At 41.7% G+C, this 24,510-nt stretch overlaps 1 protein-coding gene across 1 annotated transcript in view; it reads right to left on the reverse strand.

Moving 5' to 3' along the window:
- DSCAM (DS cell adhesion molecule) overlaps positions 1 to 24,510 on the reverse strand; it is a 568,075-nt gene that overhangs the window by 61,498 nt on the left and 482,067 nt on the right. The window contains exons 21-25 of the mRNA XM_081574158.1: positions 11,758 to 11,911; positions 8,128 to 8,245; positions 6,095 to 6,258; positions 4,344 to 4,442; positions 278 to 466 (exon numbers count right to left, since the gene is read on the reverse strand). Of these exons, the coding sequence (XP_081430284.1) occupies positions 278 to 466; positions 4,344 to 4,442; positions 6,095 to 6,258; positions 8,128 to 8,245; positions 11,758 to 11,911 (724 nt within the window). The remainder of the gene's footprint in view (positions 1 to 277; positions 467 to 4,343; positions 4,443 to 6,094; positions 6,259 to 8,127; positions 8,246 to 11,757; positions 11,912 to 24,510) is intronic.

A 24,510-nucleotide genomic window follows, 5' to 3' on the forward strand; every position in this document is an offset into this window, starting at 1 on the left:
CTCTCCACCTTTCTCCTTTGGTAACCACAAGCTTATTTTCTATGTCTGTGGACACTCTTCTTTTACACTGCCAATGAAACAATTAGAAAAGAGAATCAGACTATTTTGTAAAGATCAGCCATCTATCTCAATATGCTGAAACACTGCCAGACCCATCCGGGGATAACAACATTCAAACTCATAGACCCATGATGCATCTTTTGTGACTCCAATCTGCTGCCCCCCACTTTGATATGGAAGACAGAGGATCTCTAGAAACAACAGAAGTCCTACTTACCTTTGCCCAGTGTTTTCGCTTCTATGATCTCACTTATGCGCCCGGGTCCCACTCCGTTCTGTGCAGTGAGAGTGAACTTGTACCAAGTCCCACACTTCAGGTTTTCCAGGCGGTAGGAGCGTTCGCTGGGGCTGATGGGAAAACTCCCCCACTGCTCACTGTTGTCCTCTGAGTACTGCAGTATATATCCTTTGGAAAACAAGAGGCAGTCACGGGAATGTTACTTGCTTTCTCTCGAATGTTTGCACTGTGTGCAGGGTGAGATCTCAGAATTGTATATCTTCAGAAGAGAATAACTGAGCTCCAGGACACTGAATCCTGGCTGGGAGAAGTGCTCTGATGATACATTGATTATGAGATATTTAGGCTACACCAGATGCTACAATGGTGGGAGTGCTGGGAATGTAATGAAGTTAAAACCACGTTCTGCCCATTCTCTTTAAAAGGTGTAACTGGACATCTGATCTCTAAATATCTGACCTTCAGAGCACATGTGCCCAATCCTTGGGAATGGGTGTAGTCTGAAGCTGGGTTATTTTTATGTATTATATATATTACGTGCATGCATGCTAAGCCGCTTCAGCTGTGTCTGACTCTCTGTGACCCTATGGACTATAGCCCATCAGGCTCCTCTGTCCATGGAATTCTCCAGGCAAGAATGGAGAATGGAGTGGGTTGCCATGCCCTGCTCCAGGGGATTTTCTGACCCAGGGATTGAACCCAGGTCTCATCCTGCCTTATAGGCAGATTCTTTATGGTCTGAGCCACCAATGAAGCCCTCATATATAAATATATGTTATATATTCAATGTATATATAAATATATATTATTTATTAAAAATATATTAATATATATAATATATTTTATAATATCCTCCTGGTGGTTCAAATGGTAAAGAATTCACCTTCAATGCAGCAGACCTGGATTCAATTCCTGGGTCAGGAAGATCCCCTGGAAAAAGTGAATGGCAACCCACTCCAGTATTCTTTCCTGCAGAATCCCATGGACAGAGGAGCCTGGTGGGCTACAGTCCTTGGAGTCTCAGAGAGCCGGACAAGACTGAGCTACTAACATTGTCACACTTTTCACATTATATATATAATATATATTTGGTTTTATAGACAACCAGAGTTTTAGAGAAGGGGTAAGCTATCAAAAGGGGTAGGACTCTCCTCAGCCAACTCTGCCCAGTCCACAATCACTGTGTCGGGCATTATCCATGGCCTGGTACTCACACCACCTCACATAACCCTGTGCATTAGTGATTAACATCTCCAGAGCACTGACCTAGACACTAAGGTCCAGAGAGGTTAGGTGATCACTCTTGGGTCTTACCAGCAGGATTCATATCCCACTGTCAGACTCTGAAGCCTGTGTTCCTGGGCCCCTGTGACCATGGAGACAACCCCCACTCCTGTTACAGCCTTCATCCCTGCCACCCCATCCACCTTCCTGGGGCAAATATGTCCTGTCTGCTCTGCCCTTGTCTCCTAAGCATTCACACCCAGACAGCCCAGGACTAGCCTGCTTGATGTGTAGTGTCCTTATACCAGCATGCTGGCATCTTCTCTCCTGCCCATGGAACTCCATTTTAACACCAGTAAGAAAACACTTCTCACCTCCACACCACAAAGGCTGTGAACCCCAAGCTGCCAGCAGTCAGTGTTTCCCATGTGTGTCACATGAGGTCACCTATCTCTGATGCCTCCTTCTGTGGCCATGGTCAGCATCATCTCTACAGCTTCCTCCTTCCCTGCCCTCTGGCCCCTGCAGCCTTGGGGCCCCTCCTCTTTTCTGAGCTTTGTTTCCCCCTCCTTGTTCCTGATCTGCACTCAGCACTGGACAGGTGAGTGATGGATCTGGGTCTGGCTCCCAGGTTCATACCGACTTCACCATTCCTTGGTACCCCAGGCATCACGGGGCTTGTTTTTTCCTTCTCGTGGCCTCCATCTAAACCTCTTGTAGGAAGCTTTTCTAACCATTGGCCATGGGAACCCCCATGTCAATGGCTTTGGCCACCACTGTATTTCAAGGATTTCTGGTCATCTTTGCTTGGAAACTCTTCATTACTGAAATTGGCTTCATCTCTAAGACCTTCCACTCCATGCTCTTCCTGTAATTCTTCTCCCATGAACTCACAGTTCCTCTGTCCATGGGATTCTCCAGGCAAGCATACTGGAGTGGGTAGCCATCCTCTTCTCCAGGGGATCTTCCCAACCCAGGGACTGAACCTGGGTCTTCTGCATTGCAGGCAGATTCTTTACCTAAGCCACCAGGGAAGCCCCTCCAGACCCAAGACTTCATGTCATTTGAGCCTCGAGTTCTTGGGTTCCTCACACTCCTCCATTGGTGTCCTATTTTTTAAAGGTTCTCCACCCAGCTTAGAACCTCTGGTTCTAACATCTTGACCAGAAGCCTGGTTTCACTCACTCTGGTGAGTCCTGGCCACACTTACCCTGCCAGTCACCAGCTTTGGTAACTGTGCTCCACCTCCCTGTGCAGCTGGTCCAGCACCTCTTGAGCAATTTCTTAACCTGTGATGACTGTGACCACTGCAATCTGTGCCGTTTCTCTGCAGCTGGGGCCTTGCTCCTCTCACCAGTGGTTTTACTTCCCCATTAATGTCTCCTTGTGCATTTCCTATGGCATCTGTTACAGATTTTACCCACGCTCCTCAAACCCACAAACACATCCTCTCCCCTAATCATCCAACTATTTAAAAAAAATAATATCACCTTTTTCTTCCCTAAAACAGGGAAAGATCCTCCCCTTTGCCCAGTGGAACACTAATTAATGTTTAACAACTGGCTCTTGAAAAAAGAAAAGCCCCTATGGGTAGCATTTTTAATTTTGGTGGTGTGCAAATATCCCTAACCTGGCTGTGATTACTGAGGGCAAAGCTGGGAAGAGGAGCGGCAACTTGCTATCATGAGCTGAAACGAGCCAGGTCCAGACGGCACTGGCCTTGCTCTACAATGGCTCTGTATGTCCAGTTGTCTTTTCACCTTCCTCCTCTCTCAGAAGAAGGATGTCCTCTGCCTGCAGAAATCTATCCTCCAGCCTCTCCCAGCTGCTCTAGGACCCCTTTTGTCACTTGCTCCTTAATCCCATTCATCTGCAGTTGCTCCTCTGGGTTCTCTCCCTCCGCTTGGTCCACATATTGCTCAGAATGTTCTCCCAACCCTACTGAGGCTGCAATTATCAGGCTAGCTCATTCCTTCAGTTTGCGAAAGTGGAAGTGTTAGTCACTCAGTCATGTCCGACTGTCTGTGACCCCATGGACTGTAACCCGCCAGGCTCCTCTGTCCATGGGATTCTCTAGGCAAGAATAGTGGTATGGGTTGTCATTCCCTTCTCCAGGGGATCTTCCCAACTCAGGGATTGAATCCAGGTCTCCCACATTTCAGGCAGATTCTTTACCCTCTGAGCCACCAGGGAAGCCCCCTCCTTCCATTTAAACACCCTTATTATTTTCTACTCCTGATTGCAAAAGATTTGTGGAACTAGATCACTCCCATCTTTTAGTCCTTTCTAAGTCAGAACAGTCTTGTGGTTACTTAACTGAAGGAATGAGTACCTGAACAGAAGAAGAATATTGACAACAAGGGGAAGAAACACAATGTAGCCTCTTAGAGCAGAGGCACCACATTTGTTTCTTCTTTCTTTATTGCTGTTGTTCAATCGCTAAGTCATGTCCAACTCTTTGTGACCCCATAGACTGAAGCACGCCAGGTTTCCCTGTCCTTCGATCTCTCCTGGAGTTTGCTCATACTCATGTTCTTCACTGGCATGTGTTAATATTTCACTCAGATTGGATGCATGGTACTGATTCTATGAATGGATTTCCTTGGATGAATGAGTGAGTGACAACAAATACTATAAAAATAGATGTGTTTTGTGTGTGTGTGTGTGTGTGTGTGTGTAGGTAATGGAAGAATTCATTATATGATGAGTTTGGGGGAGAAATAAACTAACACATGACAATTACTTGATAAAAATGTGTCACTTATCAACTTGTGGATAATGTCAATTAATCAACCGTTGTGGGCAATCTCTTTCTTCTTACCTCTTATAGAACTGCCTCCATTGTCCCCAGGGAGCCACGAGAGGGTGATGGAAGAAGAGGTGGTTTTTGAAACTGTGAGCCGAGGCTGATCTGGTGGAACTAGAGAGGAAGCAGTTTTTAGAAAACAAGAATTAGTTGTTCACATCTTCAGTCTTCTTTAACAGTCATTTACCAAATGATTTTTAACAGCCATTTATTAAATAAGTGTTTCAGGTTGACAAAATATGCAACTCATGTCTGTCAAAATGTCTATTTAGTTGATATCCTGGGCTAAAGAGATAGAACAGAATGATTCTATTCTTTAAAGAAATTCAACCCCATTTCTACTTGGATTTATTTCCTCATTCCCTTGCCAATTCCTTGAGTATCTGAGGTGATCATCACTCATTAAAACCTTCTGTGAACTTACTAAAGATACATGCATTATTTTATTCTGTATTTCAGCCATGATTCAAATGACAAAGACAAATGGCACCCCCTTAGCTTTTCTGTTCTCAGCTATATGAAAAGGGGAGGGTAAGTGTAGCTAGTGAGAAAAAAACTGCAAAAATTTCCAGTATTTGACCCACCCTTCCAAGAGGCAACACACACACACACACACACACACACACATTCCCCACTGAAATCATAGGTGCACCACTGAGTGGCAGTACACACACTTGAATTGTCACATAAGGTTCGAAGAATACATATTTCTTATCAATGAGCCTTAGTAATATTTTGGGTTAGCTCTCTGGACAGAGATACTGAAGAAATTTGCAGTAAGGTTATCAAAATTATATAGAAAGCTTCTCATAAAATGTCCTTCTCTTTTCCTCTGAGGGAAGCCTGGTATTAACCCAAAGCCATAAAATATAGATTCATCTCTTTAGAGTTATAATATAGTGTCTATCTCTGAAAAAATGCCCTGAAATTCTCCCGACTTCAAGTTACTTGAAATTCCAGGTCAATTTTACATTATTTTAAAAAATAGATAGTTCTGTTTCCCTTCCCTCCCACTGAGGGCAACATTTATTTTATTTTTTATCAAGCCTTCTGTGATTTATTAATATGATAACACAAATTAGTGTGATTAATGTGACAATATTGTTAATGTTATATTAATTATTAATGTGATAACACTTACATCTGGAAAAGTATACACTTTGACTTTTCTACTAATAAAATATCACTGTGCATCCAAATTTGAACCCTATCAGTGGCCATTTGGGATTTTATGCATGTTTTTAATTCAACAATCTTAAATTTGTCATGTACTTTTGGAGTATGAAGTCAAGAAATATTACACTGTATTAAATACACAATTAAACATGAATGCCTTATAGAGTTTCAGCTAGTGTCCTTTTAATATACATTGCATAGGACTAGTGAGTTAATTAACATTCATAAAGCATCTCAATATGGAATTATTTCTTGCTGTTATTTTCTGGGTGATGCTTATATACATGTGGAATAAATCATGCAATTAGGATGTTATTAGGAAGGGCTTTTTCAGCTATGCACACATAAAGACAGATGAGACTAGGCTCTCATGTGAAAATATGTAAACAGTGTTAGCTCTCAGGTTATGAATGCTTTTTATTTACTTTGATTTGTTTAACTCTAATCTCCAAAATGAACATCGATGCTTTTGTTATATGAAAGTAGCAATTAGCTCTTTACAAAGGCTTATTTTTAAATTTGCTCACTTTCACTCTTTGCACATAGGCATACATACAAAAAGCATTAAGAAGAGCCCCCAGATGTGGTACCTTGTACTTGTAAATTTAAGATAATTTCATCCGATCCCCAGTTGTTATTGGCGATGCAGCTGTAATAGCCAGAGTCCTCTGCCTTCACCGTGCGGATGACAAAGCTGCCATTGCTGAAGACGCTTCTCCGCCCATCAATCGTTACCAGGCTGGGTGTCCCGTTACTACCTCACAGGAAGAAAAAGGCGCAGATTAAAGAAATTACAATCTAAGTTAGCTGAGGTTGGGGAAAAGCATAAGCACTCTCTGAAGCAGATAACCCATTCAGAATATTATAAACTAAGAGCTAAACCATGATTATATGATGAAAACAGTCACATAGCTGAGTTTGATTATTGGTACAAAGTGCTGTGTTGAAGTGAAGTCTGTGTGGAGGTCTGTGTGGCTTCTGGCTCCTGACATAGGTCAATGCTTGTCATATCCCAAACGAGATTGCTTCTGTGGGCAGATATACCATTTTGACCAGATCATATCGGGACAATTAAGTTTCAGGGTGGCTTGTAGATTCATGAAAAATTGCAGTTGTTAATGATTGTGGCATCAGAAATGAACTGCAATGTGCCAAGAGGGTGATGAGCCAACCCTGGTATAAAGAGAGCTCCCTTGGTGATGTCATATCCTTTGCCACAGTGAGAGGGGATTGTCCAGTCATCTAGGGCCATCCCCACATCTGGTGGGTGCCACTTAACCTTGGGAGCTTACTTATTTTTTTAACTGACTTTAAAAGAGATGAGAAAGTTGTCACTGAGGAGGGCATGCCAACCCACTCCAGTGTTCTTGCCTGGAGAATCCCATAGACTTAGGAGCCTGGTAGGTTATAATTCATGGGGCTGCAAAGAGTCAGACATGACTCAGGGACTTAGCACGCACATATCAAGACTATCATTTCAATAGTTTATGTCTTTTAAGTGCCTTTGTTTGAAACTAGGGACTCTTCTCAATCCACTTTATAACAAATCTCTAGGCTCATCAGTGAATGCTCAGCTCTTTCTTTATATCTTAATTTCTTCCTCTGAGTAGAGATAAAGTACTTTAAAAAGTTACATGAACAGAATCTATTTCATCCACTTTCTCCCTTCCATCTCAGCTCTTATTATTATTTCAATAATTCCTACTGAGCATGGAAAACCAGGTTTTACATTAGCAAAGTCCTAATGTATTCCATAAAGAAGGCAATAGGACTGTAAAGAAGGCTGAGTGCTGAAGAATTGATGCTTTTGAATTGTGGTGGTGGAGAAGACCCTTGAGAGTCCCTTGGACAGCAAGGAGATCAAACCAGTCAGTCCTAAGGAAATCAGTCCTGAATATTCATTGGAAAGACTGATGCTGAAGCTGATGCTCTAGTACTTTGGCCACCTGATGGGAAGAACTGACTCACTGGAAAAGGCCTTGATGCTAGGAAAGGCTGAGGGAAGGAGGAGAAGGGGGCAACAGAGGATGAGATGGTTGGATGGCATCACCAACTCAATGGACATGAGTTTGAGCAAACTCTGGGAGATAGTGAAGGGACAAGAAAGCGTGGCATGCTGCAATCTGTGGGGTCACAGAATCTGACATGACTTAGCAACTGAACAACAACAACAACAATGTATTCCATTTCTTAAAGCTATTTCTCAGAGCATTTCAGGTAGGGTTGGTTGGCCCATTATCTTGGAAGGGGAAGAGATAAGTGTAAGTCTCAAGTCTCCTTGGGTATGTTCATCTCAGATATACAGGAGATTTTCATGATAAGGTACAGAAAACTTCCACAGAGATTATTTAGCTAAGCTATTTTCCTCAGAAGCATTGTCATGAATTTAAAGCTAAGAATTTTTAAGAGAATTGACATGATAGATCAGATCCTTTTAGTGCTAAAGCTGAGATTCCTCCCCCATCACCCTCAACCAGCTTCCTCTCTATTGCAGAAGATTGGGTAGTTTTCTTGGAACTTTCGTGAGTGTAAATCTACAACTTTATACCACGAGACCCAGCGCAGTGTGTCCGAAGCACTCTCCTAGAGCTGTATTGAGGGCATACACTGGGTTACTGGTTACCTGTCTTTCATCCACTTTACGGCAGGAGAGGGGTCCCCGACAGCTTTACAAGGCAAGGCAATGTCTTTCATCCAGGGAGTAGTCACCGTGCCACTGAAGGTCAGGATTCGTGCAGGAGCTGGACCACCAAACAGAGCAGAAGCACAGTGACTCGATGGATTCATCTACAGAGGCCAAGATGACCTTCCCTAAACCAGTGACACCCCCCAAAGTTGAGTGCAGCCTTGCCAATCAATGTCACACCTCTCAACACTATTCCTTGTTTCAGAGTGAGTCTAAGGGATTTTCATTGTACGAACATATGAACTGCTGAAAACCCCTACTGTAGTATTTTCTCCCCTTGTATCGACTAGACACGGGGATCCCAAATTAAATATGTGGGACTTAATAAGCCTAGCAGCTCCAAGCTGTGCTTTCTGTGAGCCCAATTATATTTCGAAGCACTTTATTAAGCAATTTATCTCAACACCCGAAACTGCACATTAAAATATACTTTTAATATCTGAGAGAAGAGACAAAACAAAAAATAAAGCCCCAAGACAGAAAGAGGTAAAACAGGAAAGACTATTTATCAGTTTTGTGGTACTTTCCCAGCTTTTTTGTATCAGCTTCATCTTCAGCACAAACGTTAAGGGAAATAAACTTTTCTGGAGCGACCTCTCTTGAAGTACCACTATTTGCTTGGGACAGTCATTCAGATGCTGGAATAAAAGCTTCTACTGAGGACATCGGGCACTGGGACAGTCCCAAAGTGGCCAAAGAACATGGGGGTGGGGGGAGGGAAAAGCCCAGGGCAGCCCTGTCTGCAGGGGCCTCCCTGGATACCAGAGGGGCCCTGTACTGACAGGTTCCTAGAGTCATCTTCTTGGGTGAGACACAAAAGCTGGCAAAGGCACCAAGAGATGGGTCCTCCAGAGGCAAAATGATCTGCTTGGCCTCTGCCATACCCTAGGACCTTGGTTTCCGGGATGTTCCCTCCAGAAGCTCAGCCCATCCAGATGCACAGACAAGAAGCCTGCAGGCAGAAGCCGTTCCAATCTGATTCTGGACTCAAAAAGATGGCACCAGTGTTGGGACCCTTGCACCATTTTGGATTTGAGGGTTGAGACTGGCCAACAGACATGGGGGACAGGCTCCTCAGGAAAGTACTGGAATTTGAGGAAAGGTGGAGTTCCTGGAGCCAACTCAACAGGAGTCACCCTGGTGTAGAACACAAGTCATTATGAACTAGCAGACAACTCTGACTTTTGTTGTTTTGAGCACTGCAGTCCAGAGCAGAGAGTGAGGAAGTACCAGTGGGCTCAGAGGCAGAGTCTATTTGTATAGACAGCAAATGTTACAAATGTTACAGCAAAACCCACCCACGTGCTTGAAGCAACATGCCCTGCCTGCAAAGGAAACCACTGTTCTTCCTCCTGAGGGGAAGTGTCTTCAGAGGCGGCTCAGCAAGGAGACCCTTTCACCGTGGAATGCTCTATCAGTAATTGACATTTCTGATTTTCCATCATGGTAACAAAAATATCCTGGGCAGGCGGCATTGGATTTGTGACTCTGGAAGGCTGGCCCCTTTCATACCTTCCAGACCATCCTTTTATATGATGAAGAATGTTCATACAACAAAATGGGGGTTGATGAGGGAAACTCAGCTAGAGGTGGGGCTTTTAAACTTTCTAATAGCCCCCTCCCCCTGTAAAAAAATACATTTTACATTGAATTCCAGAAGCTGCACACATGTTATGTGTGTGCAGATGAAAACAAAGTTCTACACATGAATGCTCACTGTGTCAGGCATTCTGATATTTTCTGCTTTTTTTTCAAGCCTAGTCTAGATTCCTTGACTCTATTCCATTCTGTTTCATTTCAGTTCTTTAACATGCTGACTCTAACTCCTAAAATTCATTCCAGGACTTAGGAGTGCTTTTCCACCAGCGTTTTGCGAAACCATTGGCTAAAACCACTTCATCTTCAAGCCCAACACCCCCAGTTTCTAGAATTAATGCCTGTTGGTGGCAGTTTGCATGTATAGGATCCCACTGTGAAATTCTAAGACTAAGCAAACTGGAGCAGGCAAGAGAATCACCTAGAATCTTTGGTGAAAAAATGCAGATTCCTCCTCTGGATCTGTGATTCAGCGGATCTCAGGCCGGCGCTTGAGGAGGCCGGCTTTGAATGAAGACCTCAGGTGATTCGAACGAGACACTGTGCCTCACTAGCAACCTGGATGTCCTTCCCAGTTCCTGTGGTGCTCTAGCTACATGGAACTGAGCTCTGTGCTGGCCCCGGCCCTGGGCTCCCTCCCAGGACACCATTCCTCCAGGACTGGGTCTGTGGTTGCATTCTGCTCCTCCTTGTACCAAAGCCCCAGCCCTCTTTCTGAACCTAACCCTGGATTTTAGACCCTGTGGATCTGCCAGCCTGCCTTGACCTCCCAACAACTACAACATAAGCCGCACCTGTCTCCTCCACCTGTGGGCAGCCCCATCTGTCCAGCTTGGACCTTTCAGCCATTATGGTTTATGGTTTGCCAGGGGCTCCTGGGTGGTGTCAGCCCTCTGGATGCCTGCACCACCCCAGAGGCATTCTCTAGCTCAGCTCCTTTCTGGAAAGCCCATCTTGATAATCATCTCCTACTCTGGGTGAACCCTGGTTAAGCATGAGAAGCTGGAATCTCGGAATGTTGTTTTCTCTTTCAGGAACCTGGAAGCCTTAGGAGTACTAAATTTCCAACGTGGTATATTCCAGAGTCAGCAGCATCTCTGGTTGGCTTGGAATTGTGAGGTAAATACATTTATTCATTGACAAGGGCTAATTTATGGAGACTCTGAACACTGTGTGGTAGCAATTACCAGAAGTCAAACAAGAATATTCTGTGTCTATATGTGCTTTTTAGGGCCAGTATAACATCTTAAGGTGAAGATATTACATTCACTTTGTGGAACCTTTTGTTCCTAAAACAAACTTCATTTTGTTACCTAAGGTCTTTACAGCATTCTGTCAATAGCTTCCCTGGTGGCTCAGATGGTAAAGAATTTGCCTGCAATGCAGGAAACCCAGGTTCAATCTCTGGGTCTGGGAGATCCCCTGGAGAAGGAAATGGCAACCCACTCCAGTATTCTGGCTTGGAGAATTCCATGGAAAGAGGATCTTGACAGGTTACAGTCCATGGGGTCACAAAGAGTTGGACACAACTGAGAAACTTTCACTTTAACATCAATTGAAGAAGAACTAACTTTTTTTTAAATTTATCAGGTTTCAAATTTCATAGACCGAAAATTAGACATTTCTCTTGAAGAAGCATGATACCTGATTTTGAAGATGGTAGAACTTGCTTGGGAGGCATTAATGTAGTGATTTTCACTCTAAGAGATGGATGGGGGCTCCTTTTCCTAAATTCTCCCGAGACACTGGCAGTTGTAAAGCTGCTCATCCATAGGAGGTGGTTTTCCGATTAGCACGAAAGCCCAGTGCCAGCTAGCAGTGACCCACTTCTTGGGCTGAAGTGGGTAACACGTGGTGTTCTGGTTTACTTGATTTGTAGGGCATTATCAGCTTAATTTCAAAGAGAACAGAAGTGTAAAGCCAGTACGACTGTACTGGGAAATAAGGTCCTTCCTACAGCATGCCACCCACCTTTAGCAACAGGCTCCACGGTAATGATTTCACTGCTGTTGCCTCTGCCAGCTGAGGTCACGGCCACCACCCAGACGCTATACTGACGATTCCGACTCAGGTTAGGAATTCTGTAGGAAAATGAGTCAGGAGAGGCTTCAAACTCGCTGATCACCTGTGAGAGGAGACATAAACGTTCCCACATTCAAGGAGGCAATGGCACAAGTGAATCTCCTAAAGGAACGATTATCAGCATGTTATCTGTTATGAGAAACAAAAGCCACCCTCATCCTTCTCTAAAACCTGGGACTTACAATTTCTACATAGCCTGCCTATCTCAATGCTGCAGATTTGACAGCCACCAAGAGTAAAAGGTGGAAGCAGTGACAGATTTTATTTTCCTGGGCTCCAAAAATCACTGCAAAAGGTGAATGCAGCCATGAAATTCAAAGACCCTTGCTCCTTGGAAGGACAGCTATGACAAACCTAGACAGAATATTAAAAAGCAAAGATATCACTTTGCCGACAAAGGCCCATATAATCAAAGCTATGATTTTTCCAGTAAGCATATACAGATGTGAGAGTTGGACCGTAAAGAAGGCTGAATGCCAAAGAATTAATGCTTTCAAATTGTGGTGCTGGAGAAGACTCTTGAGAGTCCCTTGGACAGTAAGGAGCTCAAGCCTGTCAATCCTAAAGGAAATCAACCCTGAATATTCATTGGAAAGACTGATGCTGAAGCTGAAACTCCAATACTTTGGCCACCTGATGTGAAGAGATGACTTATTGGAAAGGACTCTGATGCTGGGAAGGATTGAAGGCAAAAGGAAAATGGGGCAACAGAAGATGAGAGGGTTAGATAGCATCATTGACTCAATGGACACGGGTCTCAGCAAAATCCAGGAGATGGTGAAGGACAGAGCAGCCTGGCATGCTGCAGTCCATGGGGTTGCAGAGTCAGACACAACTTAACAGCTGAACAACAAGGAGTAATTTGACCTTTTAAATATGAGTCATGACACATCTGCTTTCAGCTGGGATGGAGTACCAAGAACAAGACAGATCACCTACCTGAGACAACCAAAGAGCCCACAAAATATGTGAAACAACAGTTTCAAAGGCATTGCACATCAGGTGATGAAGGACAGTGATTCCTTCCCTGAAATATGGGAAATAAATGAGGTGAAGCCTACAGTTGCAGGGTTGTTACACTTTTGTGAGAGTTTCCAGGCCATGGCACTGAGAAGGGAACCCAGGAGAAGACCAGCAGCTTCCCTGAATCGAGGAGACAGAGCTGAGAGCCTGGGAGGGGGCTGGAGTACACAGGAAGAAGTACTATGAAGAAAACTTCGTGGAGAATTTTGATAGGGTGACTCTTGGATCTTAGCTGAGCAGATGCACACATGTGGGAAAGCTCTCTGAGGCCAAGGAAAGAACCACTTGAAAGGACTGGAGGTTCTAGTGCTCAGCTTTTACACAAGTCTAGAAATAGTGTCTGTTCCCATCAGCCAGACAGGAAGCCCTCAGGATCAATGGGTCATTGGAAATTGGGTATAGGGTCTTGATGGTGGGGGATAATTAGCCCTAGATCAAACAGTGTTTTTGTGCTGCCTACCTGCATGCATGCTAAGTCACTTCAGTCATGTCTGACTCTGCGACCCCATGGACTGTAGCCCACCAGGCTCCTCTGTCCATGGGATTCTCTAGGCAAGAATACTGGAGTGGGTTGCCATGCCCTCCTCCAGGGGATCTTCCAGTCCAGGGGTGGAATCTGCATCTCTTATGTCTCCTGCATTGGGAGGTGGGTTCTTTACCACTAGGCACCACCTGGGAAACTGTTGCTTAACAATTATTAAACTCAAGATTCGTAAAGATCAAACCATCACTAAATACCTGAACTGCATCCAAGGACAAAAGTCAAAAAGTCCTATACATTTTATAGGAATAAAAATATCCAACAAGGTAAAAGACACAATATTTGGCATAAAACAAAAGTTTTCTAGATATGAATAACCCAACTATGTAGCAATTAGTGAACAGATAAACAAAAAGTATTGCCATACCATAAAATGGAGGATTACTCAACAAGAGAAAGAAATGAAGCACTGATACATGCTTCAGTTCAGTTCAATTCAGTTCAGTCGCTCAGTCGTGTCCGACTCTTTGCGACCCCATGAGTTGCAGCACGCCAGGCCTCCCTGTCCATCACCAGCTCCTGGAGTCTACCCAAACCCATGTCCATCGAGTTGGTGATGCCATCCAACCATCTCATCCTCTGTCATCCCCTTCTCCTCCCGCCCCCAATCCTACCCAGCATTAGGGTCTTTTCCAATGAGTCAACCCTTCGCATGAGGTGGCCAAAGTATTGGAGTTTCAGCTTCAACATCAGACCTTCCAATGAACACCCAGGATTGATCTCTTTTAGGATGGATTGATTAGATCTCCTTGCAGTCCAAGGGACTCTCAAGAGTCTTCTCCAACACCACAGTTCAAAAGTATCAATTCTTCGGCGCTCAGCTTTCTTCACCGTCCAACTCTCACATCCATACATGACCACTGGAAAAACCATAGCCTTGACTAGACAGACCTTTGTTGGCAAAGTAATGTCTCTGCTTTTAAATATGCTATCTAGGTTGGCCATAACCTTCCTTCCAAGGAGTAAGCGTCTTTTTATTTCATGGCTGCAGTCACCATCAGCAGTGATTCTGGAGCCCAAAAAAATAAAGTCTGTCACTGTTTCCACTGTTTCCCCATCTATTTCCCATGAAGTCATGGGACCAGATGCCATGATCTTAGTTTTCTGAACGTTGAGCCTTAAGCCAACTTTTTCACTCTCCTCTTTCACTTTCATCAAGAGGCTCTTTAGTTCTTCTTCACTTTCTGCCATAAAGGTGGTGTCATCTGCATATCTGAGGTTATTGACATTTCTCCCAGCAATCTTGATTCCAGCTTGTGTTTCTTCCAGCCCAGTGTTTCTCGTGATGTACTCTGCATATAAGTTAAATAAGCAGGGTGACAATATACAGCCTTGACGTACTCCTTTTCCTATTTGGAACCAGTCTGTTGTTCCATGTCCAGTTCTAACTGTTGCTTCCTGACCTGCATACAGGTTTCTCAAGAGACAGGTCAGATGGTCTGGTATTCCCATCTCTTTCAGAATTTTCCACAGTTTATTGTGATCCACACAGTCAAAGGCTTTGGCATAGTCAATAAAGCAGAAATAGATGTTTTTCTGGAACTCTCTTGCTTTTTTGATGATCCAGCAGATATTGGCAATTTGATCTCTAGTTCCTCTGCCTTTTCTAAAACCAGCTTGAACATCTGGAAGTTCACGGTTCACGTATTGCTGAAGCCTGGCTTGGAGAATTTTGAGCATTACTTTACTAGCATGTGAGATGAGTGCAATTGTGCGGTAGTTTGAGCATTCTTTGGCATAGCCTTTCTTAACTTCCATAAATCATGAAAACATTGTACTAAGTGAAAGAAGCCAATCACAATAAACTATCTATTTATTAGATCATTATGCTTAGATTATCATATTAGGCTATGTCATATTAGATTAATAAGATTATCATATGAGATTAATATGATTACCTTGCATGAAATGTTCAGAATGGGCAAATCTATAGTAAAAGAAAGTAAATTAATGGTTTTCCAGGGCAGGATAGAAGAGGGGAAGAATGGGGATAGATTAATATTGGGTATGGGTTATTTGGGGGATGATAAATGTTCTAAAATTAGATAGCAATAGGGGTTGTACAATCCTCTAAATATTCTAAAAGTCACTGAATTGTATACTATGAAAGCATGGATTTCATGGTATGTGAACTATAACTCAAAAAAAAAAAGCCTGTTAAAATGGATGGACCTATGTCAGAAAGTGAAAGGCAAATATTATACGATATCAGAATCACAGACATAGAGAACAGACTTGGGGTTACCAAGGGGACAGAGGGTAGGGGAGGGGTGGACTGGGAATTTGGGATTAGCAGATGCAAACTGGTATATACAGAATGGGAAAACAACAAGCTGCTACTGTATAACACAGGGAACTGTATTCAATATCTGGTGATAAGCTGTAATGGAAAAGATACAAAAAAAAAATATGTATGATTGAATCAAAGCTGTGCAGCAGAAATTAACACAACTTTATACTTCGATAAAATAAATTATAAAAAAACTGTTACAAAAATTTCGAAAATACAAAGAAACAACCAAAAGCAAGACTCATACAGACAATATAATTTAATCAATCAAAACTGACCTATAATTGACATAGATTTTACAGACAAGGGCATTAAAACTGTTATAATTGTATTATAGTTGCATTATAACTATAGATATTAAAAGTCTAAACATATACATGAATGATACAAAAAGACCAAAATCAAACTTGAGATGAAATTATAATATGTGACAAGAATTATATACTGGATTAGATTAATAGTAGATTACATCTTGCAGGAAAAAAAGGGTTAGTGAACTTGAAGTTATATTAATAGATGAAGCACAGAGATAAAAGAGAATACAAAATTTAACACAACATTAATGAGATATGGAACAACATCAAGCAGCTTAACATATATGTAGTTGGAACCACCAAATGAGGCAGGACAGAAAAAAAATGTTTAAAGAGATACTGGTTAAAATTTTTTTGCAATTTGATGAAAACTATAAGCCCAGAAAGCCAAAAATCTAAATAAAATCCAGCCACAAAAATATGAAGAAAACCATGCCAAGGCACATCATAATCTAATTAAGAAGATAGTCTAAAAAAGAGCTAGAGAAAAAACATGTTAGATATGTAAGAACAAAGATAAGGATGTCAGATCTCTTATATTCCTGAAGAGGAATGATACAAATGAAGTTTTGTCTCTGTTTCATCTATTAATATATCTTATCTGTAAAACAGAAACAGACTCACAGACTTAGAAAATGACCTTATGGTTGCTGGGGGGGAGAAGGGGAGGAGGGGATAGTTAGGGGATTTGGGATCCACATGTACGCACTGCTATATTTAAAATGGACACCAGCAGGGACCTACTGTAGAGCACAGGGAACCCTGCTTAATGTTATGTGGCAGCTTGAATGGGAGGGGAGCTGGAGGAGAATGGATACTGTACATGTATGGCTGAGCCACTCTGCTGTCCACCTGAAACTATCACAACATTGTTAATTGTCAGAGTTCAATATAAAATAAAAGTTATAAAAAGGAAGGATGTCAGTGAGTCTTCTCAAAAACAATTCAAGTACTATAGTTCTGAATATCTTCCCTAAAGTCATATATTGAAAGCACACTCTTCCAGGACATGGAAGCAACTTAAATGTCTATCAACAGAGGAATGGATAAAAAAATGTGGTATATATACATATCATAGAACACTACTTGGCCATAAAAAAGCAGAAAATGCCATTTACAGCAATATGGATGGACCTAGTGACTGTCATGTTGAGTGAAGTAAGTCAGACACAGAAAGACAAGTATCATAGGATATTGCTTATATGTAGAATCTTATAAAAGGGAGAAGGCAATGGCACCCCACTCCAGTACTCTTGCCTGGAAAATCCCATGGACGGAGGATCCTGATAGGCTATAGTCTATGGGGTCGCTAAGAGTCGGACACGACTGAGCGACTTCACTTTCCCTTTTCACTTTCATGCATTGGAGAAGGAAATGGCAACCCACTCCAGTATTCTTGCCTGGAGAATCCCAGGGACGGCGGAGCCTGGTGGGCTGCCGTCTATGGGGTCGCACAGAGTCGGACACGACTGAAGCGACTTAGCAGCAGCAGCAGCAGAATCTTATAAAAGAGTAAAAATGAATTTATTTAGAAAACAGCAGTATAGTCACAAATGTAGAAAACAAATTTATGATTACAGGGGGAAATAAATTGAGAGATTGGGACTGACATATACACACTATTATATATAAAATAGATAATTAATAAGAACCTGCTGTAGAGCACAGGGAATTCTACTACCTACTCTGTGCTGGACTATCTGGGAAAAATCTAAAGAATGAATGGATATATGTGTTGATATATGTATAACTGATGCACTTTTCTGTACACCTGAAACTAGCATAACATTATAAATCAACTATACTCCAATAAAATGTTTTAAAAAGGTAAACAAGTACTAGGGATGTAATATACAACATGATAAATAAAATTAACACTGCTGTATGTTATATTATGAAAATTAAGAGAGTAAATCCTAAGAATTCTCATCACAAGGAAAATTTTTTTCTATTTCTTTAATTTTATATCTATATGAGATGATAGAGGTCCACTAAACTTACTGTAGTAATCATTTCATGATGTGTGTAAGTCAAATCAGTATGCTGTACATCTTAAACCTACACAGTGTGGTATGTCAATGATATTACAAGAAAATGGGAAGAAAAAAATGAAAAAAGATAACAATGTAGTGTGGGGTTCATAAAATACATAAAAGTGAAATGTATGAGAACAACAGCTCAAATGTTAGGAAGGGAGAAAAATGGAAGCATACTATTGTAAGGTTCTCAAACTATCGGTGAAGTGCTTAATATCACTTAAAAGTAGAATGTAGAAAGTTAAAGGAAAGTGAAAGTTTCTCAGTCACATCCAACTCTTTGCTACTGTATAGTCCACAGAATTCTCCAGGCCAGAATACTGGAGTGGGTAGCCGTTCCCTTCTCCAGGGGATCTCCCAGACCCAGGTCCCCCGCATTGCAGGCAGATTCTTTACCATCTGAGCCACCAGGGAAAGTTAAAGGAGTATGCATTCATTCCGAAGAAGCCATTAAAATTACAAAATAAGAGTACAGTGAAAGCAATGAGCCAACAAAAAATAAAATGGAATTATAAAAAATTTTCAGTTGATCCAAAGAAGGCTAAAAAATAATAAAAGGGAAACATATAGGAAAATAAAAATGTAGCAAGATTGTAGGTTTAAACCTGTGTCCATATATCTATACTTATATTAAGTGTTAATGCTCTAAAATCCTAATTAAAGGGAAAAATTTTGAGACTGGATATGAAAGCAATATCTAACTACATGCTGCCAAGAAGAAATGTTTTTCAAACATAAAAATACAATTAGGTTAAAAATAAAAGGATAGAAAAGCTATCCCGGGGGTATTTTTTTTTTTTTCTGTTTAGTTGCTAAGTCACGCCTGACTTTTTGTGACCCCATGGACTGTAGCTTGCCAGGCTCCTCTGTCCATGGGATCACCCAGGCAAGAAAGCTGGAGTAAGTGGCCATTTCCTTCTCCATCTCAGGCTAACATCAATCAAAAAAAAGTTGGAGTGGTTTTTTAACATCAAATGAAGTAGGTTTATGAGCAGAGAATATTACCAGTGATTTTATAGTAAAAAAAGTAATTTTATAGTAATAGAGGGATCAATTCATCAAAAGAACATAGAAATCTTAAACATCTATGAATTTAATTACAAAGCTGCCTTCCCGACAGAGACCAATACAGAACTTAGCACTGAGAAACGAGGTGCTGCTGTAACAAACACCTAAATATGTGGAGGTGGCTTTGAGCTGGGTAGAGTCTGGAAGAGTTTTGAGGGTGATGCTAGAACAAGCTGATATTGCCATGAAGCAAGTGGTAAGGGTGATTCTGATGAAAGCTCAGAAAGAAAAGGGGAGACCTGGGGGAAAAGCCTCAATCTTTTCAGCAAATACATAAATAATCATGAACAGGAGGCTGGTAGAAACGGGGATGGTAAAGGCCATTTCATTGAGGTCTTGGATGGATATCAGGAACATGCTGGACAATGGAGAAAAGGCAATCCTTGTTACAAAGTGGCAAAGAAGCTGGCTGAACTGTGGTCTGCGAGTGATGAAACTGGCTGTCTAGCCAAAGATATTTCTAAACAAAGTGTTGGTTCCTACTGACAGTGGTAGGAAAACTGAGAAGACAGACATAAATTGAAAAAGGAATTGTGAAGCAAAAAGGAACTAGAACTTAAAGATTTGGAAAATTCTTAGCCTAACCATATTGCAAGGAAACTGAGGTACAGAGGAAGTGACTCACTGAGGTCACAATGCCAGACAAGGGTGAGCAGAGGCTCAAGTTGAGTACTTCTGATCCAAGTGCAGGGCTATCCTTCCTACTCCATGCTGCCAATTACAAGCAAGCCAACACGTGAAGGGTTTACTTTTACCCTTGTGAGCTGTTAAGTAAACCTTATGTAGGTCAGGAGGCTGCATAAGCTGCAATTCCAGCTCTGCAGTCAAACAGGGGACACAGATGTTTGCTATTTTTGTTTTGTTGTTTAGTCGCTAAGTTGTGTCTGACACTTTCGTGATCCCACGGACTGTAGCCCACCAGGCTCCTCTGTCCATGGGATTCTCCAGGCAAGAATACTGGAGTGGGCTGTCATTTACTTCTCCAGGGGGTCTTCCCAACCCAGGGATCCAACCCAAGTCTCCTGCATTGCAGGCAGAGTCTTTACCACTGAGCCACCAGTATACCTCCTAATTGTCATAAAAGCCATGCTCTCTCAATAAAAAGTAGTGTCGGAGAATTTCCCATTGTCAACTATTTGATGTGCAGGTACCTCGTGTCAGAGGAGAAAGGGAGACCATAGGTCTCTTGCACAGAGTGCTCAGAGGTGCCTGCACGCTAGGGTGCATGTGCGCATCTGTGCTCTGCTTGCCCCTTTATCCACCCAACCCTCCCCCTCCACACCAGCCTGATTCCTCTTTAGAAAATCAAGGGAAAAAATGAATCCCTCTAGAAGTTTGGAGGGAATTTGGCTTGTTTCCTGGAAAACCGAAGAGACGATCCCAAAACTGTGTGTACACTTGTGTTCTGCAATGTTTGAAGGCTATGCTGTTGCCAAATTAATTATACAAAGCTTATGATGTGCAAATTATAACAATTGTTTCTATTGAACTCAGCATCAACAGAACATTAAACTATATTTACAGAATCTTCTGTGAAGAGTACATAGTCTTCAGTTAAAACTCAATCACTTTGCCGTCTGTAACGTACAATTGGTCCTTATTTATTGGATTTTTATCTGAAACATGAGATATAGTTAAACATGAGGCTAAAATCAATGATAAAAATATGATTTCTTATGTAACAATATTTGTTGCACCATTTACATAGATGATTAACTAAAAGTTGAAGCAAAGAAGGTTTGTGCATAAAAACCTCCCTCAGTTGGAATGACTTTTCTCTATATATTAGGATGGAAAACAAGAGTCAAGCTACTTTGCAGTTCCTGCTGGTTATTTGGGAAAATTGGTTACATAGATGCTGCCACTATGCTGCCCTGATGACTTCCATAATTGGGCACAATTTTTTTGCTCTTAGTAGAAGGGGAAGCAGAAAATTGGCTGAACAATTTAAACAATTGAAGAGTCAAGTCATTTCCTTTGTGTGTGTGTGTGTGTGTGTCTGTGTGTGTGTATTTACAGGTAACTGGATATTAAATGTAACTTTTCTTGTTTTCATGAAGTTTTAGCAACATTCTTAAGAGGTGAGAATAGTTCCAAAGACACTAGTACTTTCTTGCCTTACAAAAATGTAAGACCACCTACCCAGGACTTTCTGATTCTAATGTTTTGATGGTCATTTACCTCTGAGTACCATTAGAGGCTGAGTCAAGAAAAGGATATTTTTGCTGACAGATGTCTGTGTGCATTCCCACCTATGGATTGCAGAGGCCTGTGAGCTCACCTTAGAAACTGGTGAGTTAAACCTGAGAAGGTTAAATGCTAACTTGCTCACAGAGGAGAGAAGGCTGTGCTGGAACTAGCTGTTATTTGCAGGTTGTTGGTTAAGGGTGCTCACATATGTCCCTTAGAGGGAAGCAAGGTGGGCATCTCCAGACAGATGCTTGTAGGTGTGGGATATCTCCAACAAAGAGGTATACTGAAAATTATATGATGTTTGTCTTAAACAGCATTATTTATCCATTGTTGTTTTTTAGTCTCTCCGTCATGTCTGATTCTTTGCAACTCCATGGACTGTAGCCTGCCAGGCTCTTCTGTCCATGGGGATTTCTAGGCAAGAATACTGAAGTGGATTGCATTTTCCTTCTCCAGGGGATCTTCCCAACCTAGGAACTGAAACTGTATCTCCTGCAAGTCTGCCACATCGCAGGCAGATTCTTTACTGCTGAGCCACTGGGTAAACCCTTTACTTATCCATCTTGTTCTTGATAGTCTTTCAATCATATCCAACTCTTTGCCACCCCATGGACTATAGCCCACCAGGCTCCTCTGTACATGGATTCTTTAGGCAAAAATACTGGAGTGGGTTGCCATTTCCTTCTCCAGGGTTACTGGTCCGTGAAAGTGGAAGTGAAAGTCACTCAGTTGTGTCCAACTCTTTGTAACCCCATGAACTGTAGACCATGGAATTCTACAGACCAGAATACTGGAGTGGTGGCCTTTCCCTTCTCCAGGGGATCTTCTCAACCCAGGGTTCAAACCCAGGTCTCCTGCATTGCAGGTGGATTCTTTACCAGCTGAACCACAAGGGAAGCCCAAGAATACTGGAGTAGGTAGCCTATCCCTTCTTCAGCGAATCTTCCCGACTAGATGGTGCATAATTCAACCATTGCTAACATGTTCAAGAGGTGGCAAACAGGTAAGAGAAAAAGAGCTATATGGGAAAAAGATTAATTAGAAGCTCCTTCACAGTAGTGAAGCTAATCTATTTGTTTAAATCCTTTTCCTTAATGCTCAGCCAAAAATGATTGCTCTGAGAAAAGGGGAAGATGACTATTACTTCCTTATGAAATATTTTCCTTAACATTCTACATAGTGTATAATAGTACCGATTCTCTTAACATTTCCTTAATTTTGTTTTTATCAGATGCCAGATTTTCCAACATGAGGATTAAATCATGTTTAAGCTGACTTGCTAATTTCTACCTTCATTCCGTTATATGATGCTGTCTCCTGAATACTGGGAATGTTCAGTGAGAAGGACTGACTTCATTTCATATTTTTCCTGATACTTCAACTAGGCTAATTTTTCACAAATTTTGAAGCATTAAATGAACACAGAGGGATAGAATAGAAAAATAGAATAGAAAAGACCATAGTAGAGCTTCACTCTGCTGTGGGCAACAAGATAGGAAATTATACCATAAGGAAACACAGACTCCCAGTGCAGTTTCTTAGGGATGGATGAATCAAATCTGGAAAAAGGAGAAATTGTGGGGAGGGGAGAAAGACATTTTTCTCTATATTTAAACATCTAACTATTTAATTTTCTTTATGGTAAATCTTTAACTCTCTAGTGTCATCATTTTCAGTTAGGACAGAGATATTAGCCATTCTAGAAGATTTGATTATTCCCAAAAATAAAACATGAATTAATCCTGAGTGGATGACTAATTGGGCTAAACATTTGTTTTAAGGGAAGAGTAGTGTTACGTTATGACCTGTAGACATACAAAACCAATCAACATTCAGAAAGCTCTGATGCCAGGTATATGACTTGTATAGGCTTGGTTCTTCACAGGAAGTTCTGTCCCACAGCTCATTTTTGTTTTTAAACTTTTTGTTTTGTATTGGGATATAGCCTATTAACAATGTTGTGATAGTTTTAGGTGAACAGCAAAGGGACTCAGCCAAATGTATACATGTATCCATTCTCCCCAAACTCCCTCCCATCCAGGCTGCCATACATATTACATTGAGAAGAGACCCATGTGCTACACAGTAGGTTCTTCTTGGTTATACACTGTAAATATAGCAGCCCACAATTCATGTTTAACTGTGGTCTATGCCAGCATGATGGAGCAGACAGGGCATCTATAGATTGGGCTGGCCAATTATTCCAAGCCCATCATAAATTCCAATTAGCTATTGAGAAAAAATAATCTGTTTTCTCATCTAAAAACTATTTAAACATGCTGATTATATCAGAAACCATTTAACCCGATGTTGATTGTTAGGTAATCACTCTCCATTGAAATTTCTTGAAATGACAGCCAAGTTATTTATTTCTTAGTCCATGAGAGATGGTTAAATAAGAAGAGCAGAGTTCTTCTCTTTAGCTGGTGTCATGTAGCAAGGGCAATCTAAAGCTTTCTTGAGGGAAGACTTTGATATTATTTTGAGACCCACACTTAAATTATAACCTGTGCAAGTAGTTTATCTATTGAGCTATTGCAGATACAGTGCTTATAAATGGAATGTTTATGGGTTTTTGCTGTGGGAGGTGGGCTGTTATGCCAACACTACTGCATTGCAAGTATGGAGGCTGTTGTTGGTGTTGTTTAGTTGCTAAGTAATGTGCAACTCTTTTGCAATCCCATGGACTGTAGCCCACCAGGCTCCTCTGTCCATGGGATTTCTCTGGCAAGAATACTGGCATGGGCTGCCGTTTCCTTCTCTAGGGGATCTGCCCGACCCAGGGATCGAACCCATGTCTCCTGAATTGTAGGTGGACTCTTTACCTCTGAGCCACCAGGGAAGACCATATAGAGGCTGATATGTATGGAAATCTGTGATGAAGTTTGACAATAGGTATAGGACACCTGGGATCAGTCATATAAGCTTGCTGGGCTACAGATCTCTTCTTTGGGCTGTGCAAATGCTCTTAATATCACGCCTAGTGATAATCAAAGCTCATAAATAGCTGTTGAGCTTGAATTCATAGACATTTATGGAGTTTTATTCCTTTGTTAGATTATAATGGGGGCTTTCTAGGTGGCACTAGTGGTAAAGAACTCGCCTGCCAAAATAGACATAAGAGATGCAGGTTCCATCCCTGGGTTGGGAAGATCCCCTGGAGGAGGGCATGGCAAC

The sequence above is a fragment of the Giraffa tippelskirchi genome, chromosome 2 (assembly GCF_054371585.1).
Source record: "Giraffa tippelskirchi isolate mGirTip1 chromosome 2, T2T-mGirTip1v1.2.pri, whole genome shotgun sequence".
Lineage (NCBI taxonomy): Eukaryota > Metazoa > Chordata > Mammalia > Artiodactyla > Giraffidae > Giraffa > Giraffa tippelskirchi.